This window comes from Blennius ocellaris, assembly GCF_963422515.1.
Source record: "Blennius ocellaris genome assembly, chromosome: 7".
NCBI lineage: Eukaryota > Metazoa > Chordata > Actinopteri > Blenniiformes > Blenniidae > Blennius > Blennius ocellaris.
Genome location: NC_137656.1, coordinates 12,425,959 through 12,445,518, shown reverse-complemented (window position 1 = coordinate 12,445,518; position 19,560 = coordinate 12,425,959). Strand labels below are relative to the sequence as shown.

The window sequence follows — 19,560 nt, the reverse complement described above, 5'->3', positions numbered from 1 at the left end:
CCTGCTTCTGCACCAAACTCAATTTGGAGCTCTCACGCCCTCAGGCGGACATTCTGACTACTGTTTGCAATGCACAGCAAGTTACAGACCCTTTCTGCCTGTCTGTCATTACTGCTGGATATAGAAAGGGTAGAATTCTCAAGTGCATCTTCTGTTATAGTGCTGGAATTACTTGTAGTGGTTGGAACCACATTTATTTCCATTGTCAATAGCACACATTTGACTGGATTTTAAAAACATAAATTAAATTGAAAGAAATCATTCAGATGAATAATGACAAAGCTTAAACGAAAACTGGGATGAACAAAGATACAAAAATAGATACAAAGCAATATTTTAGTTATTTTCTACAATATCAAGTCTGAAAATAGTTTAAACATTATTTCAGTTGTCTGTGTACTCAGTGGAAGCTTACAAGAGAAGCAGCTGATGTGGTTAAAGTTGTACTGAGTATTAAAAAAAAATTCACAAAACTACTTCAAAATTCAGCATCAATTACAGTAATTTTAAAATAATGTTTTACCTACAGTCCAGAAAACTGCCACGTTTATAGTCAATTCACACATAGTATTCTACAGAAAACCCTTCGGTCAAATGTGTGCTTTTCTATGAATGTGGATATCTAAAAGTTTAAGGCAAACTATGACTTATATCTTAGTCTGCAAAGGCAGGTATGTTCAAAGGACTGAAGAGTACCGTGCTTTCATTATTGTCAATGCTGCAAAAGGGAACTGCAGCTCATTGAAATGCATAAGGCAACACAGAAACACAGAGAACGTCTATCTTCTCCAAGACTGCAAGTTTGAATATACCTCAATTTATATTCTAGTATTTTTTTGGTTTATTGGCATCATCATTAAAAGAAAATCTAAGTCTGTGTCAAAAATATAAGCACATCTCATTATAAAATAGCCAAATGGTATATTTCAAAGTATTATTAGAAAAGTAAATATGACACATAAACTTTTTTTTCTTCAAATTAACAATCTAATTAAACTTGGAGATTTTCTTATTTGCATTTGATAAACATAAAAGTGCAGGTATATCCATAGTAGTGGGTATACACAGACAATGTAACCAATTACTCTTCTCACTTTCAATAGGTGACAGTGCATTACATAAAATGCGAACCCTCAAAGCTCGTCCATCAGTCTTGTCGTTTGAGGACCAAAACAAAAACAGACAAACACAACGTATAAATCTGATTATGACCCAAAACATTAAAGTCTGACAAAACAAATAAATATCTTGGGGGAAAAAATCCAGACTTTAAGGACTCTCTTGAAGCACATTACTTGAATTTTATAGCTTCTGAAGTTTGTTTTTGATACCACTTATGAACTTATATAAGTGTTCATAAGTGGCTCAGGTGGTAGAGTGGTCGTCTTCGGAGTGAGAGGTCGGAGGTTCGATCCCAGTCTACACCGGTCTATGTGTCGAAGTGTCCTTGGGCAAGACACTGAACCCTAAATTGCTCCCAGTGGTCGACTAGCGCCTTGCATGGCAGCTCTGTCCCATTGGTGTGTGAATGTGAGCGTGAATGGGTGAATGAGCTGATATGTAAAGCGCTTTGGGACTACCTCAGTGTGGTTAGAAGGCGCTATATAAATCTAGACCATTTACCATTTTACCATTTATATGCTATCACTTCCTAGTATGACATCATTTCACTATTGTGATCTGAAAAGATCACCTTTTTAATACACCGGGTTTGGTTCCTGTCTCAGGTGTGATCGCACACTGCTAATATCATAGGCAAATGTCTCATCAAGTCCCGAACCCACAGAGGATTGCAGAGGCCAGTTCGGAAAGGGAAAACGACAAGCGATGACACGTGCGTCATCGGGAAGCTCTTTCAACAGCTTCTCACCCAGCACCCCCATCTGTGAACCAATCAGAGAAGGCACATCAGCAATCAGTGCTATGAATGCTCTATTAATTATACAGCATCAAACAAAAAGCCGTTGTTCTTCCTCACCACTCCTGGAGCGAGAAAAGCAATGACGTTGTTGTACGAGGACAAGTCGGTCTGAAAGACGCAAACACGATTAGATTAATTGTTTGATTAGGTTTTAGAGGGGAAATTATTTCAGTGTAGGTCTCACCTTCCAGAAATCCTTGTTAACGAAAGTTGCCTGGCTGGAAGGGACTCCAGTCCAGGAGGCTTTACTCCTGGCATATGCCAATAAAATGGAGTTAATCTCAAATCCAGTGCACTTGAAACCAGCTGAAGAGGCGGCAAACACCTGGAAATCAAACAGGAGTATGTGAAATTCTGCCATGCTGTACGTCGGATATAAACACGAACAGACTTGTACTTCGGCATTGATTGCAGTCACGACGCGTCTCATTTTGCATTCAGACTCCCACAGTGAGGTGTAACTCACTCACCAGCCTCCCATCTCCTGATCCCAGATCTGCCAGGTGGCCTGTTCGCCCCTCAAGTAGCTTCATCGTGTTCAGGGTCTGACCTTTACTGGATGGCAAATAAGGAACCTAGAGCATGGTGCAAGCATATAGGACATCAATAAATGTGACAAGTAACACATCAGTTCCTCTCGATTGAAAGAAAACATCTGTATTAATCTGTCCTTCACACTCAGATCAGGTCTTTTCAAAGTAGGCACCACAAGCTAAAACATTTACACTCTGTATTATATAAATGAAAGCCACTGCGACATATCTTCTTTTTGATATTAAAACATCAGCTAAGGCTTCATAATAAACAAGCTTTTGCGCGAAAGTACTCCGAGTGCTGTGACTTTAACCTTGAGTTTCATCTCCCACACGCTGTCAACGGAACTGCTCCACAATAGCGCTCATACAAACTGACTTCCTGCTGCTCTTGCTGTGGAGAACTGTGTTCAATATGACATCATGTTCTAACCTACTTCCCCCCCCCCAAACATAACTTGTTCTAGATGCAATACAGTCGAGAAGATATTAACAGCAAAGCACTCATGAATCAACTCAGATTTTACATGTTGAAAAAAAACAAAATGATGAGATTTAGGATAGGGAAAAGCTAAGATTAACATTCGGTATGTGATGCTGCACCTTTCCATTAAAACATATTCAGGATTATAGACTTACCATTTTCTTCTTTTTCCACATTTGTTGCCATCACGGAGCAACATGCTCCAAAATAAGCACATTTTCATTACTGTGCAAGTTAGGTTTTCTCCTGGTTCAGATTCCTTTGTTTTCACACATGCAGCATTTGAGAGGAGCAATGAGGCAAAGTGGAAACGAAGCGCGACGCGTAAATCAAATATCAGGCACCTTTAGGTTCAGCGGTACTCTGCGGAAACCAGGCAGGACGAAGAGGCTCCAAACGCCGTAGAAGCATGTGAACAGAGCGCCTGTGCAGGCTGACAGTCTGCTGGTATACGAACTGCTGTGCTCCTGCAGAATCATCTCTATTGAGTCCTCCATTGTAAACTGTCTGCAGTGTGGACACAATACAGCAAAACAGGGGAGTTTTGTTGCCGTTTTGGCAACTTATTTTTACTTTCATGATGACTTTCATAGCACAATAGAAGTTTTATCAGTCTGAACATTGTTGATGCGTCACATTCAGCCAATGCTCATACTAAAGGCACACTGACACATGGACAGGGCAAAATGGAGGTTTTGAACCATAAACCTTCTGATAGGAGGACGCAAGTCTACCAATGGCACAGGACCAAATATTGAGCACTTTTGCCTCAGTGAGAATCCTGGTCAATTTCTGGTCAAGGGATTCTCTGTGTGAGGTTGAAGTTGTTTTTTGGTTGTAGCTGTGTTCTGTACATTACTGATACGTGACTGCTGGTGAACATGTTGTGTTATGGCATTACCACTGTGTTCATTTATTGGCTCATTCATGAAATATCAAAAGGAAAACACATATTTTACATCATTACATGTATTAAGTATGACATTAATCTAATTGTAATAAACAGATAAGACCAAATGATTAAGATCAAACTAATGGAGCATGTTGTGTGATTTAAGGTATTAATCATGACCATGACGGCCGCAGGGAGCAAGTGTGACCAGGACATCGTTTCTAACACCAGATGGGGCTGCAGCGACCTTTTCTCCTGCAGACACCTTCTGGAAAAGTTCTGTTTACCACACATGGGTCACACATTGTAACCTGAAACTGCTTGCGTCTGTTCAGCTCTTTTTATATATAGAAAAGAGATGATCCACCGCGACAAATGATTGTGATTGACGAGTATCTTCCACTTCTGGAGAACGGTGCAAACGATGAACGAGACGAAAAGGACAATTTCACCAACTTGTGGAAGCAAAGGCACACCCATACGGAGATATGTGTCGTGTTTTTTTTTTTTACTCATGAGTGACTGCATGGCAGAGTAAATAATGCATATTTGCAGCGAGAAACACGTCTGCGTTACTTACCTTGCACGACTTCCTACTTGTGCGAGATCAGATCAGCTGTGCGCTCTGCGGAAACCCTGATCTTGCAGTCTGCGGCCAATCAGCTCACTCATCCCGCCCCATTGCTCCATGCACTCCTATCAAGAGTCTGCCAGCTGCCTGGCACACTGCTCCTGACGGCTTCGTTCAGTTGTAACCTACAGTTATGTAATATGTGTAGTGCATGTTTGCACTTTGCCTCTTATCACATCATTAAAGATCACAATACTCAAAAAGAAAAATCGATTGCTCACATTGATGTGAGCTCCACGGCGCCCGCCTTCCTTCTCTGCGCCCATCTCAACCAGAGTGTGACCGTTCTCAATGCAAGACCTCTCGATATAATTGTGCAGGATTCATAATCCGAGTTTCAAAACGGGGGTACGTGCATGCACGTGCGTTTGCATGTGTTGCGGGTGATTATAATTGCAAAGATGGGCCTTTTATTGTGCACTTCCTCCACGGTTTCATCCCAGTCGCTCGGAGGCTCATCATAATAACAATGTTGATCAGCTCTCAGGCCTCTCTTATTTGCTTGATGGGAGCGCGCGGGTGGGAGGGAGGGGGGGGGGGGGGGGGGGGGGGGGCTGCACAAGCAGACCGACAGTGACGCAAGAAAGGAGAGGCTATTATATCTGCTTCCTGAAAGAAAAAAATATGATGCTGTCCATCTGGGAGTTTATTGGATAGACTGCTGCTGGAAATTGTGAAAACGAAAAGGTGCACTATTACAGAGGACAAAATGGACTTGTATGGGAAGGTAGGATGCTGTATTTTGCATGATATAAGCAAAGATTAAAGAAAACACCTAACACTTCAATTTTAACATCCTGTACTTATGAAGTGAAAGCTTGAAATTATATTTATTGCTTTGGGTGTTGTTCTTGCATTTCAAGCTGGACTTATGCATTCTATAAGCTACATGACAAACTATCTATTCTGGGCCTCCGTTGTAAATGTTACAGCCGCTCGCAGCACGTGACACGCTGCATGCTGAGTAATGTAGTCAAATATATGCTTTTAACATTAAAAACATAGCAGCCATATTGGGTGAGGACCCGCATCGATTAGTGGACTCACTGGCAACTTTCAAAAATATGTACATACAGATTTGAAATAAATCTGTAAAATATTGAATAATTAAGAGTTATAGTTCAGGGTGATGATGAGAGACTGGGAAGATCATTGATTGTGTCATTACTATTTTATGCTCTTTTTACATAGTATGTCTTTTTCCTTTGGTTTTTTTGGGTTTTCAGATGCACATAATCTAGGATTCTAATTTATTCCATGGAATTTATGGAATATATGCTAAAACGCAGCGTAAAAAACTACAACCCCCAGCTTCAGTCCTCCCTCTGACGTCAGAGACATGCAGGGCACACGCGCGCTTCCCCCCTCGCGCGTGCTCATCTCACGCGAGCCAGCCTTCGTCAGCTGCGGGGCGCGTGCCAGTCTCGAGGCGGAGGGGACAGCTCCCAGGTGCTGAAACTGTGCCGGCGCTCCAAAAGAGAGACACGGCGACGGCGTCTATACTCTCCCATTAAAACCCGTATCCTGCACCACAGAGGCAGATACAGATAGAAAACCGAGGCCTTCGAAACAGGTTTGTTCACACAATGCGTCCTTAACGTGTTATTTATAGTCATGTGGAAGAATTTCATTGGCAGATTAAAAAATAAATAAAAAAATGACCTCCTGCCATCGTCTTAACATTAGCTGGCATGCAGCTCTTTGGTTGATTACGCCGTGTGTTTTTATTTTATTTATTTTTTTACAACGGATCCACTCGTGAGGAATTGCAGATGCTACCCATGCCATGATAATAATCTGAAAGCGGTGTCCTTGTATCCTTGCATCCTTGCAAAGCGTCGCTGTTTTCGTACAGGCGGAAGGAAGCGGAGTCAGTGCGGTCTGTGCAGGTCCGGCATCTTTCTTTTTTTTTTTTTTCCTCTCCTCGCTGCATAGGCCACAGGAGGAGAGCGATTGTATCTACACATGTTTAGCAGATGAGCTGGTGGGGGGGAAAAATCACCTTGGAGGAACGATGACTGCGCTCCTGCCATCTGGTTCACACAGCCCCGTCCTGACAGCCTGCTCTGAAATTAAACCAGACAACGGTGAATCTGCAGCAGAGCTAAATTGCATTATTTCACCGCTAATCGATGGTGATTTCTGTGAGAGAAAGTTGAAATTGTACTGCCTGAAAACACACTCGCATTTAAAGGCTTTCAATATAATTTGAATTAAAATCAAGTGAAATGATCACTGAAGAGATTCATTGAAAGTCCAGAATACAAGCATTGGCGACAGTAATGCAAATGTACTCGTTTCTCAGGGATTTTGAGAAAAGCAACTCAGCCCTTTTAAACCCTTGTTATCAAACACTCATCAATACAACAGCTTGCAGTGTTAGTCATGCTGGTTTGCCTGACACAGCCTTCTGTCACCTCTGATTTGTGGCCTGTACATTAAGCATGTCCTGTCCCCTCACATACATTTGTTCCTCGTGTGTGCAATCATAAACTAAAGGTTTCGTTTTTTGTAAAATGGGTCAAGGGTCAAGAAGAAAGTGTGATCAGCTGCTTGTGAGAGGGGTTCACATTCGATGCGATTCGCAGCTGTGAAAGGCTTCATATTTGACAGAATCTGTGTCTTCTTCCCAACTTCTCTTTTTGTTGTTGCAGATGGCTGCCACTCAGGATGTGAAAGGGAAGGGAGAGGGAGGGGACCAAAATTTTGACTACATGTTCAAGCTGCTGATCATCGGCAACAGCAGCGTGGGCAAGACGTCATTTCTGTTCCGCTACGCCGATGATGCCTTCACTTCAGCTTTTGTCAGCACGGTGGGCATCGACTTCAAAGTGAAGACGGTCTACAAGAATGACAAGAGGATCAAACTGCAGATCTGGGTATGAAATATTTACATGCCGGCATTAAACATTTAGAAGTGAGCTGCAAAATGTTTGGATGGTGTCCAAACTACATGAAACAAGTGTGAGTTAGCAATAAATAAATGTGTTTTCTGCCATCTTCCAAGGTCTACTGGAGGACAAACTTTGCTCTCAGGGGGAAGGGGCTCTTCAGAGATGCCCTGCCCCCTTATTTCACTTGTTTTCAGCCCCTCTGTGCTTCTGCAGAGTGACTGCTGTCTGTGAAAGGCTGTCAGTCTACTGTATGTGCAGAACCCACTTTGTCCTGACCTCTGCCCATATCCGTCTCTATTGATCGGTCCGTTCAAAGGACTGTTGCAGATTGGGACTTGATAGCTGCATGTTGAGCCATTCAAAAAGAAAGTCACACACACGGGCACAGTGTCTATTCATTCAGATGTATCCTGCAGTCTGAAGGTCCTAAGAACTGATTGTGCTCGTTTAGTTGTTGAGCAATCAAAAAAGTATATGATTAATTTTCATGATTTCATTCAGCATCATATATTTAATGGTGATCGTACTTCTTCATACATTTACGTTTCGTGTGTACAATGATTTTTGACATTTGGATTCACTTCTGTGTGTCACATGTTGTGGTTTTAGCTTTTTGTCAAATCACAATTAAAAATATGTCCCATGCAGTGTATGTTCCTTGAAAAGCCTGCTGCACACCAGGCTATGTGCTTTATTATCTCAGTAAATCCTCGGTATGTGTGGTACGTATAGAGACAGATGGAAGTCTTTGTTTTACTGACAGAAAACTAGTAAGTGTTAGCTTAGCACACAGCAGGGAGAACACACACGCAACACCTTCCACAGAACGTGTGGGAAACTGACGAGAATCCGAGCCTGTTTAATTAGTAGTTTTTCTGAGCTGTGGAAGCAGACTGTTTCATCATAACTTGGAGATAGAATTGTGAAAGATATGTAAAAGTGCTCCCTTTTTTCCACTATCCCTTTGAATTCCTCTCTCGTCAATCTCCCACTCTCTCAATTTGAATGTGTCTGTTATGCAGAAATGTCAACTTTGCTTAAAACGTTTAATTTCTTTTTTTTTCACAAAAGTTACGTCTCACAGCGATTAGCCACCCACAGACATTCAAGTGTTTGCTAATCACATAAAAGGACAAAGAAATCACTCCATCAGGATGTTGTTGTTACTCAGGTGGTGATGATGTAGAGAGGATGAAAAGGACTTCACTGATGCCTTCTTGCGTGCATAAAAGTATCTGTTATAAAATTGGTAGCATCAGAATCACAGACGAAACTTCAAGTCTGCGGGAGTCAATGTGCTTCTCCCAGAGCTGCGCCCATTGTTCATGTTTTATAGGCCTCTGACACAAGCTCCAAACACAAGGTGTCCGGACACATGGTTTTCATATTAGGTGGAAGGATTTCTAAACAACACGTATCTACAGATTTCCTTCCCCGGGCTAACAGCCGAGCTGTCACAACAGAAAACGTAGAATATACTTCAATGTGCTAACTGAGTTTAAATCATCAAATGGTGGTCTAATCGGGGTAATGTGATTCCATCATTAGCGATGACAAGCATAGTCAGAGTGAAAAAAAGGGCCTGGCTTCACATTCACGTAATTGGCCCATCTCTTTTAATTGGGCCAAGAAAGAGTTGAGGCATGTAGTCGGTGACCATTTAAGATTGTGGCTTTTGCCTGATGTCACTGCTGTAGTGGCGCCATTAATGTGCTGAGAGGTAAAAGCATCATAATGCATCATAGAGTTGTCCTTGTTGTCACATCAGTGTGGAGCAAATGAAACTTGGAGTTTCATCAATTAGTCTCAGTGAAAAACATTGAGAAGAGGTGTTCTGGCCCGTGTCAGCTTCTGTACGCTCTTTGAAGTCATCAGCTTCTTGGATTGATTTCTGGTGAGCTGCAGAGTACAAGCGAAGCTTTTCAACAGGCTCAAATTATACGAACTCAAGCATATTTTTTTTTTTTCCCACCTGTCTTGCTCTGTTGTTTTACCAAGAAGTAAATGGATTCACTCAAATAACTTGGAAAAACAGAGGTCATAGTAAAGCAGGGTTGGAACTGAGACAAGGAAGAAGACAGGCTAAACTGGCATTCACATGACGGGTTCATGACTTTTTAAGAGCACAATGAAGACACTGAACATCTTCACTGAGGATTCTTTTGTGTTCCTTCGAATGCCATTCAACCAAAGTCGCTATTTATACTACAGAGACTAGCTGGTGGCATTAAAAATGCCCACGTTCACATGCATTTATTTTTGTGTTATTACAAAACAACAAAAGGCTCTGGCGACGTGAACATGCGTGCATCCCGTCTCTGGAGAGTGAAGGTCAGAGCTGTCCTCTGGCTATAACAGGCGCAGTACTGTTGTGGCCGTGTGCGGACCGACAGAAAGCAAAACTCCTGTGGTAAATACAATCCAGTGCCGCCTGTTGGGCTTCTGTTTAACAGGAGCCAAGTGGAGCAGCCAGCAGTCTGCTGTCATGATTCACAGAAGCCTGCAAACACACTTGTTGTGGGTGTAAAAACATACAGTACAAACACGAGGGACATCAATGGAGTTTCTTGTTATGTAACTTACAAAAGAACAAGTCTGCAGATCTTGAAGAAATATAAATACAACATTTGCCTAAACTAAATACTTTTATTTTGACCTCCTCAAAGTTGCCTGAATGAAATTGTCTGTGTTTCTTGGGAACATCAAATGTGATCTGTCTCTATTGGGCTCCATTAACATTTTCATTGACATCTGGAAGCAGAGACTGTAGCAGGCGCTTGTTTCCAGGGTAATCACTGCACAATGTACTACTCCTCAAATGCTGTGTAATCACTTGCTTTGCCTTTGAGCAATTTGTTCAGCCTTTTCATGGAGCAGCTAGCGGTTTCTCAATGTTTGAATCATTTAACTTCTATTTTTAGCCCCCCCCCCCCTCTTTTTTTTTTCTAAGAAATTCACATCGCAATCTGAGCTCTGCATACTGCACCATTGAGTGTCAAAAACAACTGGGCTATTATTTTATTGGAGAGAGGAAAATGAAAAAAAAAATCAATCACATCAGCCAGAACTGAATCACCATTTTTGGCATCTCATCAATGCAAAGCCAATGAGGCAATTAGTATAATGATTATTTCTGCATAATGAATGATGCAGTATATGAAGCCACAAGCAAGTGTAGAGACAACATCACCATTTTTTGGGGGGGGGACAAATTTGAAATAAACAAATCTCTTGTCTTGAATGAAAGACAGGAACATTATTCATGGCGATGTCTGCTGGTTTACCATTATTGATTTGTTTATGCAGCATGTGATGGGAGTCGTGTTGATGTTGTTGAACCTGACAGTGTAAAAATCAGTCAACCATTTCCCAGCAAAGCTAAATCATGCTGTCGGTGTGTAGGACACAGCAGGCCAGGAGCGCTACAGGACTATCACCACAGCCTACTACCGCGGGGCCATGGGCTTCATCCTCATGTACGACATCACCAATGAGGAGTCCTTCGGCGCTGTGCAGGACTGGTGAGTCACTTTGGCCTGTTATTTTACAGTTTGATGTCTGTCCGCGCTTTGAATTTGTGTGTTTGTGACTTATATTGTCAGTGCAGCTAGTTCTGCCGTCTTTCTCCTATGGCAGCCATGGACTTCTGTTTCACTCATAAACTACTTGTTACTTGGTGTGTGTGTGTATGCCTCTCTGTCAGGCTTAGAGTTCAAGGGGAAACCTGTCAAGGTCACGGCTCTGATCCATTCATGAGTCATACAAGCATCTTTGAGCTGTACAGGAACGCTGAGCCAAGCCCCAAACCGCCTGTGATTTATGGTGATGCAGTCACGTCTAAAATAGGACTTAGAAGGCCACAATCTGCAGAAAGCCGGTTTCTGGGTTGGGTTTTTCACACCAGAAGTAGCACATTCTCATCTCTGTGAGCAGCATAGCGCAGCAGCTCGGACACTTCAGTAAAACACAGGAGGAATTTCAGCTCTGCTTGCTGCAGATAAACGTTTTGATTTTCTTTGACTGGTCTTCCTTCACAGGTGCTGTGGTGAGAAACTGTCTTTTATATTTTTCTTGCTTTATTTATGCCCTGTTGTTGTGCAGTTATCGCTCTCTGCAGCCTGAACAGATTATGGAAGCACACAGTGTCTTTTTTTCTGAATCTTCACAGTGATGGTCTCACAATGCAGGAAATGGTTCAATACAGATGATGCATGCCATGTGGGTTGCACCCTTTGCAGGGCTATGACGATCACTATTAAAGCCAGTGTCTATTTACCCATTGTCACTGAGCCAGCAGCACTTGGCAGCTGCTTTAGTAAGTACCCGCCATAGCAAAAGGAGTCGCATTTAGTCCAACCACACTCATTCTTTTAAGGCCTGTAGTCCTTAATCAGAAATTAAAATGTTGAAAGTAATGTATAGCTGGGAGGCTGCACTCTATTTTAGGCACACAATTTATTAAAATGTTCCACATTATCTGGTTGATTTTTATTCAAATGAATTTCCCATCATGGCAACCAGTAAAGGGCTCTCTTTTTGAAGAGAGGTCGGGGCCAGACGAACCTATTATTCCTCTTAAGACTCGTCTGACACTTTGATGGAAGACTGCTGTCTGAGCACCCTCTTTGATGAGGATCGTAATTACTGGAGCCAAGTGTGACAATCATACAGAGTAACCTCCAACAGAGTAACCTGCACACGCACTCCCCAACAGCGTTGTTATGAACCTGTAATCGCATTCCACAATCCTGCAATAATGCAAATACAATTACAGGAGTTTATATGAACTGATCTTCTGTCTCTGCCCTGTTTGTTGGGCCGAGCATTTGCTTTAGCCGTTAGCTGTTGTGTCAGTACACAAATTCATTCTTGCCATGAAGAGTCAACATGCAATTATGTACAATTATAGAGCATCTTCCTCTAAATATATGAATTCATTTTTAGTGGCATAACTTGCCTTCTTTGAGAAGAAGTAACTAGAAACTGTAATCAAATATAAATTTTCCTTGACTTGCACAACACTGCTCGGCAGACGATTCAGAAATCTGTCCACTGTTTACAAAGGAAGGCGGCTCTTTATTTTTACCCGTCATATAACAAGTATCCTTCACTCTGCCTTTGCCACAGGCTTTAATTCCACTTTCTCTTTCCCTTGTTCCTTGTGACAAGGTTGCAGAAAAAAAAGAGGTTGCCATGGCAATGGCTGCTTCCCCGACTGTGGCTGAATTAAGCTTGTGACGTGCTCATTTCCTGCCTGTGTCACAGACAAAACAGGGAAATATTGTAGCGCTGACATCAAATGTAGGAGGCGAAGGTTTCGTTGAATACTTGTTGAGATACACACTGTTGTATTAACCACAACACCTATAGAAAAGCTATCATCACCTCTTGTAGATTGACATCTACCTTCCTATGGAGCGGTGTTAGATGTGTTACAAACACCACTGGGGCTTTTGACTGTGACAATAATCAGCAGATGGATTCAAAATGATCCACATCTGAACGATCAAAACAAGTCAAAGATGGACAGACGAGGAGTGCCAACAATATTCTTCCTTCTTTTCTGGATTGCTGGCTCTTCCATCTGTTTTCAGCCCATGGTATGTTCACTGCCCTACTTTCAGTAAAACTGCAACACCACAGGAGCAATTTGTTCCTCAAATTCCTTCCCATATTGTGAACAGCCTGCAGAGGTGAGAGCAGTGCAAACACCTCACAGATTTAGAGACAATCTGCACAAATAGAACACGTTATTGAGTTGAAAAAGTCCACATGGCTCAGGATAGTAATTTTATAAATACAAATTGGATATTTTATGAATACGGTAAAATATATGATCATAGATCTCATGATCTCGGGCTGCCAATGTATAAATTACCTTATTTGCTTGCCTGACAATGATACACAAAGACACATTTCACCTAATGACTCTCATGTAATCACATATAATAAGTCAAACTTGTTGTTTTTTTGTTTAGTTTTTTTTTTAATAAGGTGGTTAAAATTAATGACCTGGATAGCCGAAGTGTCTTAGAGATGCTAAAACTATCAAGTTGGAGGACACCAGAACTAAAAACGATATTCTACAACGATATCCTAAAACTCAAAAAGGCTGCGAAAGAGATCACACATACAGTCAAAAAGACTGGAATATTAGGAAAAGGTAAGACTTTGACAAAAAGTGTCAAACTTTTAAGAGACAGACTGTAAAAAAAAAAAAAAAAAAAAAAAACAGAATAAAAATGGAAAGCTTGAACAGGTTACCAACAGCTGCCAAAATTAAAGCAATAGAAGCCATAAGACAAACCTAATTTTATTTACTTAACTTTAGATGCTTACAAATAACATACACTCGAGCAAGAGTGACTTGGTCCTCTCTCCCCAGAGCAGCAGTTGACCCACTTTCCCAGTGACTCAAATTTTATGTGATGCCAAACAAATAGAGATGCCATTATTGTCCATGACCTGCCCACATGGCGGTCTCTTTCCCTGTCCATCACTCCCTGTCCCATTTCCCGAGGGTCAAGAGAGAAGGACCACACCAACAAGTCTGACATTTTCTGATAAAAAAAAACAAACCCCAAACTGTTTAAAATGTTTCGGAATCCTTTGTTTTCTCATTTGTTTGGTTTCTGACTGCATGCAGGTCAACCCAGATAAAAACCTACTCGTGGGATAATGCGCAGGTGGTTCTGGCCGGGAATAAGTGTGATATGGACGAGGAGCGAGTTGTGTCAGTGGATAGCGGCAGACTGCTGGCAGAACAGCTGGGTAAGTCTTAAGAGGACAATCATCCTCTTTGTGTATATTAAATCCATATACATATATCCATATTATGTTGTTACGATAGTGTGTTGCATTTATGCATGGATAAACTGCTCTGGTTTTAAGAATGAACAAGATCAAAAACACTTTAGGGCTCAGTTTGTGGTTTCAATCTTTTTTCAATGAGTCATTGTTAATTTCACTCTTGAACTATGAAAAGTAATTGCAAAGAAAGTTATTATTGGAAGTAATTTAATAAAGTGTAATATTTTTTTTCTTTCTGTAAATGATGCCTGATGACTGTTTTCTGCATTCATGGGCATTGTCTAAATGTGTATCCAATGCAATATATTAAACTCCACCTGACAATGAGGAAAAAAAAACACTGGTGCATATTAAACATGTTGAAAGTCCAATACAAGACTAACACAACAAAACAACCAAACACCACAAATTCACCAAGTTAGTTCACCTGGCAAACAGCCAAAAGGAAAAGCAAGTTACACACAGGGAGAACAAGGCACCTCCATCTTCTATACTGCTTTAGCCAACAGGTGTGGTTGGAGCTGATCCCAGATAATTATGCATAAAGGGAATACACACCTTGAATGGGTCACTGGGGCAAACAGAGAGAGAGAGAGAGAGAGAGAGAGAGAGACATTCTCGCTACAAGGCGAGAGTGAAACAGTCCAACACACTAAAACATTTTAGATGCTGTTGTATTTCTTTTTAGGGATGATTTCATAGAGGTACTGCACAGTCTTACGAGCCAAGTTCTATTCAGTAATCAATAATCAACTGTGTAACGTGTGTGTGTGTGTGTGTGTGTGTGTGTGTGTGTGTGTGTGTGTGTGTGTGTGTGTGTGTGTGTGTGTGTGTGTGTGTGTGTGTGTGTGTGTGTGTGTCTCATGTTACTTCCTCCTCCTAAGGTTTTGAGTTCTTTGAGACGAGTGCCAAGGACAACATCAATGTGAAGCAGACCTTTGAACGTCTGGTCGACCTAATTTGCGACAAGATGTCCGAGAGCTTGGACGCTGACCCGGCTGTCACCACGGGAGCCCCCACTGCCAAACTCACAGACAGTGCTCCGCCCCTCCAGCAGCCCGGATGCAACTGTTAGTGAGCAGCAAGCCAAAGGAGAGCAGGTTCCTGTCAGGTGGTGTAGAGTTGCAGAGTGTCGTTCTCCCTCAGCATTACCACTCCTGCCAGTGCTGCTTTCTCTGGACTTACTGTTCAAATCCTTATTAGTAGTAGAATTACAAAATGCTGTTCTATTATCTCACCACTTTCTCACCTTATATCAAGAGTAAATAACCAGGAAAACAAACATGGCTAATGTAAAACGTGAAACATTACAAGATATCTAGAATATAGAGACACCATATTCTCATTCCTTAGCTAAGGAGACTGGTTAGAAACCAAGTATGTTTGATAAGACTGAAAATAGTCCGTAGTCATAGTGCAAGTTAATCTTTAAGAATTTCAAAACAATAATTATACAAAAGGAGATAGAGTCAGTGAGTGCTTTAATTCTTTTATTTTTTCTGCAGTCCTAGGTTTATTTTTGTTTCCTAAACCTGCCAAATCGATGATTTCGTGCACTATATAGGATGTAGCGGTTTTCTTTGGTGTAACGTTGTGTGTGTGTGTGTGTGTGTGTGTGTGTGTGTGTGTGTGTGTGTGTGTGTGTGTGTGTGTGTGTGTGTGTGTTGTGCGACTTTGGGTGTGGGTTTGCATGAGTGTGAAGAATATGTCTGAGTTACAAATGATTGCAAATTTGCCATCTTAAAAAACAAAACAACAAAAAAAAACATCTACCTTGAAAAAAGTGGCCTTTTAGCATTTCTGACATGGCCTCTGTAAGTCCCGTTACTTTTTGGAATGAATCCAGTGTGTGTAACATTGATGTGAGCACTCGTCCTCCTCTTGCTGTCTGTAGATGTGTGATTTTTTTTTTCTCTGATAAGTATCTATAAATCTTAAAAACAAATATTTCCTTGTGCTCAGCCTCAAAGGCAACCCTTTATAGTTTGACACAATGAGCATGCTGCCAAAAAGTGGATAACAATGTGTTGTTTATCTGGAAGACAGGCCTTACCCGAACCGAACCATCCTCAACTCCGCCTGATTGTGATGATTCAGCATTTCATTCAACAGTACAGTGTACGATACAGCAAACGATGAGCATGGAATAAACAGCCATATGTTTGAAAAAAGAAAAAAAAAAAAAGTTCAATTGTTGAGTCAGCATGCTTAAATTCAATGTTTCTGCTGTAAAATAATCTTAGCCGAATCTTCCCCTGGCAGACTTTTACCTATACCGTGGCGTTGTTAATGATAACTCCATATAAAATAAATCTCATATTCTCTTTTAAAACCCAGACATATTTTTTTTCCAGTTCTGTACTTCATAAAGAAAAAAGTAATAAAACATTTGTGCCAAAACATCCCCGTTATTTTAGCAATGTCAGTCGTTTGTTGCATAGTTGAATTTAACCTCCACAAAATTGCATGAAGTAAGTCCAGGCGTATCTATGTAGATTTCTATTATAAAACACTGTATATATCACTCTGTGTTACAGATTTAGGAGCATTGTCACGGCACTTAGCTGTGAAATGCAATGGGCCAATAAGTGCAATATTTTATGAATTAAACCCTGTACATAGTTTCTCCAGTCTTCGATGACTATCTGCAGTGTGAACGACGGCCGCTCAGAGCAGCTCTGAAGCTGAAGTACAATCTCTACAAAAGAGGAGGATGTGCTTCACTCAGCACCTGCAGCGGCTGAGTATGAATGCATATGCGTATGCGTGTGTGTGTGTGTGTGTGTGTGTGTGTGTGTGTGTGTGTGTGTGTGTGTGTGTGTGTGTGTGTGTGTACTTGCCATAATGAGGAGATAAATTACGTAATATAGTGAATTGTTTGTGTATACCTTTTGTACAGATGTATTCACGTACTATATGCTGTTCCTGCTAATTGTTGGGTGTTGAGTGCAGTCGTGTTATCATGTCAAATGCAGTGTTGTTGTAAACGGTAGTCAGGGAAATAGTCCATGCCGTGCGCCATACTGTTGTCAATCTACGTGAAGGGGGAATACACATTAGTATAGTTCAGAGATCCTGCACACGTGTGTGTGAGCGCGTGTGTGTGAGTGTGTACATCCATAAAAAGTATGTGATGTTCTAATTTGATGCTATGATAGCCATGGAGTAAATTATTGTAACAATGTTAAAGTTAACACTGATTTCGTAGAGGAATAGTTAACAACAGCCAGACAGTCACTCGGTTCAGATCACTAAGACTTTACATATAACTGAAGATATTTATTTCATGGAGAGCAAGCAAAGCAAGAGGTATGTTTTTGAGATTATAGATAATAAATCAAATTCTATCAGTGAGTCTGTGTGGTGTCAATTACTCTTCACTGTATGTCAACATGAAGGAGCTATTCAGTGGACGCTTTCAATTCAAGATTCTGTACGCCATCTAGTGTTAGAAAGACACACGTGCACCCAGATCTGTACAGTAGAAATCAGTAACGGTTAAATATTTTATTGAAGTGTTCATTTCTTTTTCTTTCTTTTTCTTTTTTTAAATAGAACAAAATATGATTAATTGTTCTATAAAAACAGGAGTTTTCTTTTAGTTTTACCTTTTCCTTTTACCCCCAGAGATGGAATGAGTGCCGAAAATGTGCACTTCAGTACCGTCACATAGCTTCCACCTCACTCAGTTACAGGTTAAAACATGGTTGTTGAACATACTTGAGTAAAAGTACAAACTGATCTCCTCAAAAACGTCAAAGACAATCAGCGACTATTGACCTTTTGGATATTATATTTCATTGTCATTAGAATATCAGGCCAACTTTACTGAGCGGTGAAGCTCACAGTCCATGAAGTAACATGCTGATTGACAGGCCCTCCCTTTACAGTGACTTATGAACCCCTCTTTATGCACCTCAATGCCTCCATGCATTACATCTTTTACAGAATTGGTATAGCAGAAAAAAACCAAAGAAAAACTTGAAGTGAATCAACTGAGCCTAAAGCCACATGGAGAATATTGAAGGAGAAGTGGACTCATTTTGTAACTGGACCAGTTGTTATATACTTGCACATTTTCAAAAGACCATGACATATAGTACAGTCCCTGCTTCAGCTTTGTCCATTACCAGAAGATACAGTACAACCTGCCTGCTGGCAGATGACCCAATAAATGTTTCCACCTGAACGTGACCCAGAAGAGCACTGGATGATGCATCAAATATTGCGCCCCGTTTCATGCATACATTTCTGACTTTTGTGAATTAATTCATCCTGTTCTGTATCTTGTTCTGGACTCTTTTGCTGTCTGAGTATTTCTCTGTCGGACAACCATTACAGATGGTGGCTGGTGGGCTATGTTACATTGAGGAGCGAGTTCTGGGTGTTCTGGGTTCCCTCTTAAAGAATCTCCTGGCTCAAGTGCTAAACTTTTTCCTCTACTTATCATAACTCATTTATCCATGATCTCTTCCGGTTGGTCTGCCTGGGATTACAGTGGCAATGCGAACCACAAAAAAAGCCCAAGCAGGCCCTTCCCATGGAACTTAGTGCAGCTTGCCTGGGGGGGAACCAGAGTCTTTTCAAGATTACCTGAGAGATATAACGTGGCTGGAGGCGCCTTCCAGTTGGCCGTGTCTGGGACCGCTCCAATGGGAGGTGACTAGGTGACATCCTTGATCCAATGTGCCCCCTCTCAATGTGAAGGAAAAACAACTTCTCCTGTCCCCCTGTAGAGAAAGCTCACTTTATCTACTTGTATCTGCAACTGTTATCCTTTCAATTATTGCTACGGTAGCTTAAGACTATATGTGAGTGTGCGGATGTGGATCAACAAATAAAGAGAAAGCTTTGCTGTGCAGCTCAGCGACTGTGGCTGCGGTCAAAATGATGATCCCTTCCCTCATGGCTAGTGAATTAAATGCCCAGAGATACATGAACTCCTCCATCTGCGGCAGGCACTACCTTCCACCGCTTGAGGGCAGGCCATCCTTTCCCAAGAGATAGAAAAGATGATGTACTGTTTCTGTGCACATTGGAGGTCCTCGTGATGGAGCCAATAGGACATCTGCAAAAAAAAGGTAAGATGACGCCCTTCTGCAGCCACACTGACTAATACAGACACACTATGTCTTTTGTATACAAAGCTATCTGTGTGGCACTAAAAGGGAGGGGAAATTCACCTTTTTTTTTATTAACTTGCAAGCCTGTCAAAGCTTGGGAAATAAGGAAAACATGAAGCCAGTTAATAGGCAGAATCAACCCATGCTTTTATTTAATCCATTGCATATAAAAACATTTTTTTCTTTCTTTTTATTGGTTTTTTACATAAAGTTGTATGATCTACAGTGCTATCCAATAGACTGCAATTAACAAGGAATCCATTAAAATAACA

The 19,560-nt window shown here is 41.2% G+C and overlaps 2 protein-coding genes across 2 annotated transcripts; one reads left to right on the top strand and one right to left on the bottom strand.

Annotated features, from left to right (window-relative positions):
- Positions 1-940: 940 nt before the first annotated feature.
- On the bottom strand, positions 941-4,468 carry LOC308132556 (adenine nucleotide translocase lysine N-methyltransferase). Its single transcript, XM_080499700.1, has 6 exons — positions 4,411-4,468; positions 3,283-3,445; positions 2,392-2,496; positions 2,106-2,246; positions 1,979-2,029; positions 941-1,883 (listed from the first exon to the last, which is right to left on the bottom strand). The coding sequence occupies exons 2-6, from the start codon at positions 3,433-3,435 to the stop codon at positions 1,698-1,700; spliced, it is 636 nt and encodes a 211-aa protein (XP_080355826.1). The 5' UTR covers positions 3,436-3,445; positions 4,411-4,468; the 3' UTR covers positions 941-1,697.
- A 702-nt stretch (positions 4,469-5,170) lies between these two features.
- Positions 5,171-15,240, top strand: rab3c (RAB3C, member RAS oncogene family; the record flags this gene model as incomplete). Its single annotated transcript, XM_080499583.1, has 5 exons — positions 5,171-5,188; positions 7,116-7,340; positions 10,758-10,876; positions 14,002-14,126; positions 15,050-15,240. The coding sequence occupies 5 exons, from the start codon at positions 5,171-5,173 to the stop codon at positions 15,238-15,240; spliced, it is 678 nt and encodes a 225-aa protein (XP_080355709.1).
- Positions 15,241-19,560: the final 4,320 nt, after the last annotated feature.

Excerpts from the sequence above, each read along its gene's own strand:
- LOC308132556 (XM_080499700.1), bottom strand. The coding sequence starts at position 3,435 with ATGGAGGACTCAATAGAGATGATTCTGCAGGAGCACAGCAGTTCGTAT. Across the intron at positions 2,247-2,391 it reads GATCAGGAGATGGGAGGCTG|GTGTTTGCCGCCTCTTCAGC; the intron begins GTGAGTGAGTTA and ends TTTGATTTCCAG. Across the intron at positions 1,884-1,978 it reads CTTTTCTCGCTCCAGGAGTG|ATGGGGGTGCTGGGTGAGAA; the intron begins GTGAGGAAGAAC and ends ATTGGTTCACAG.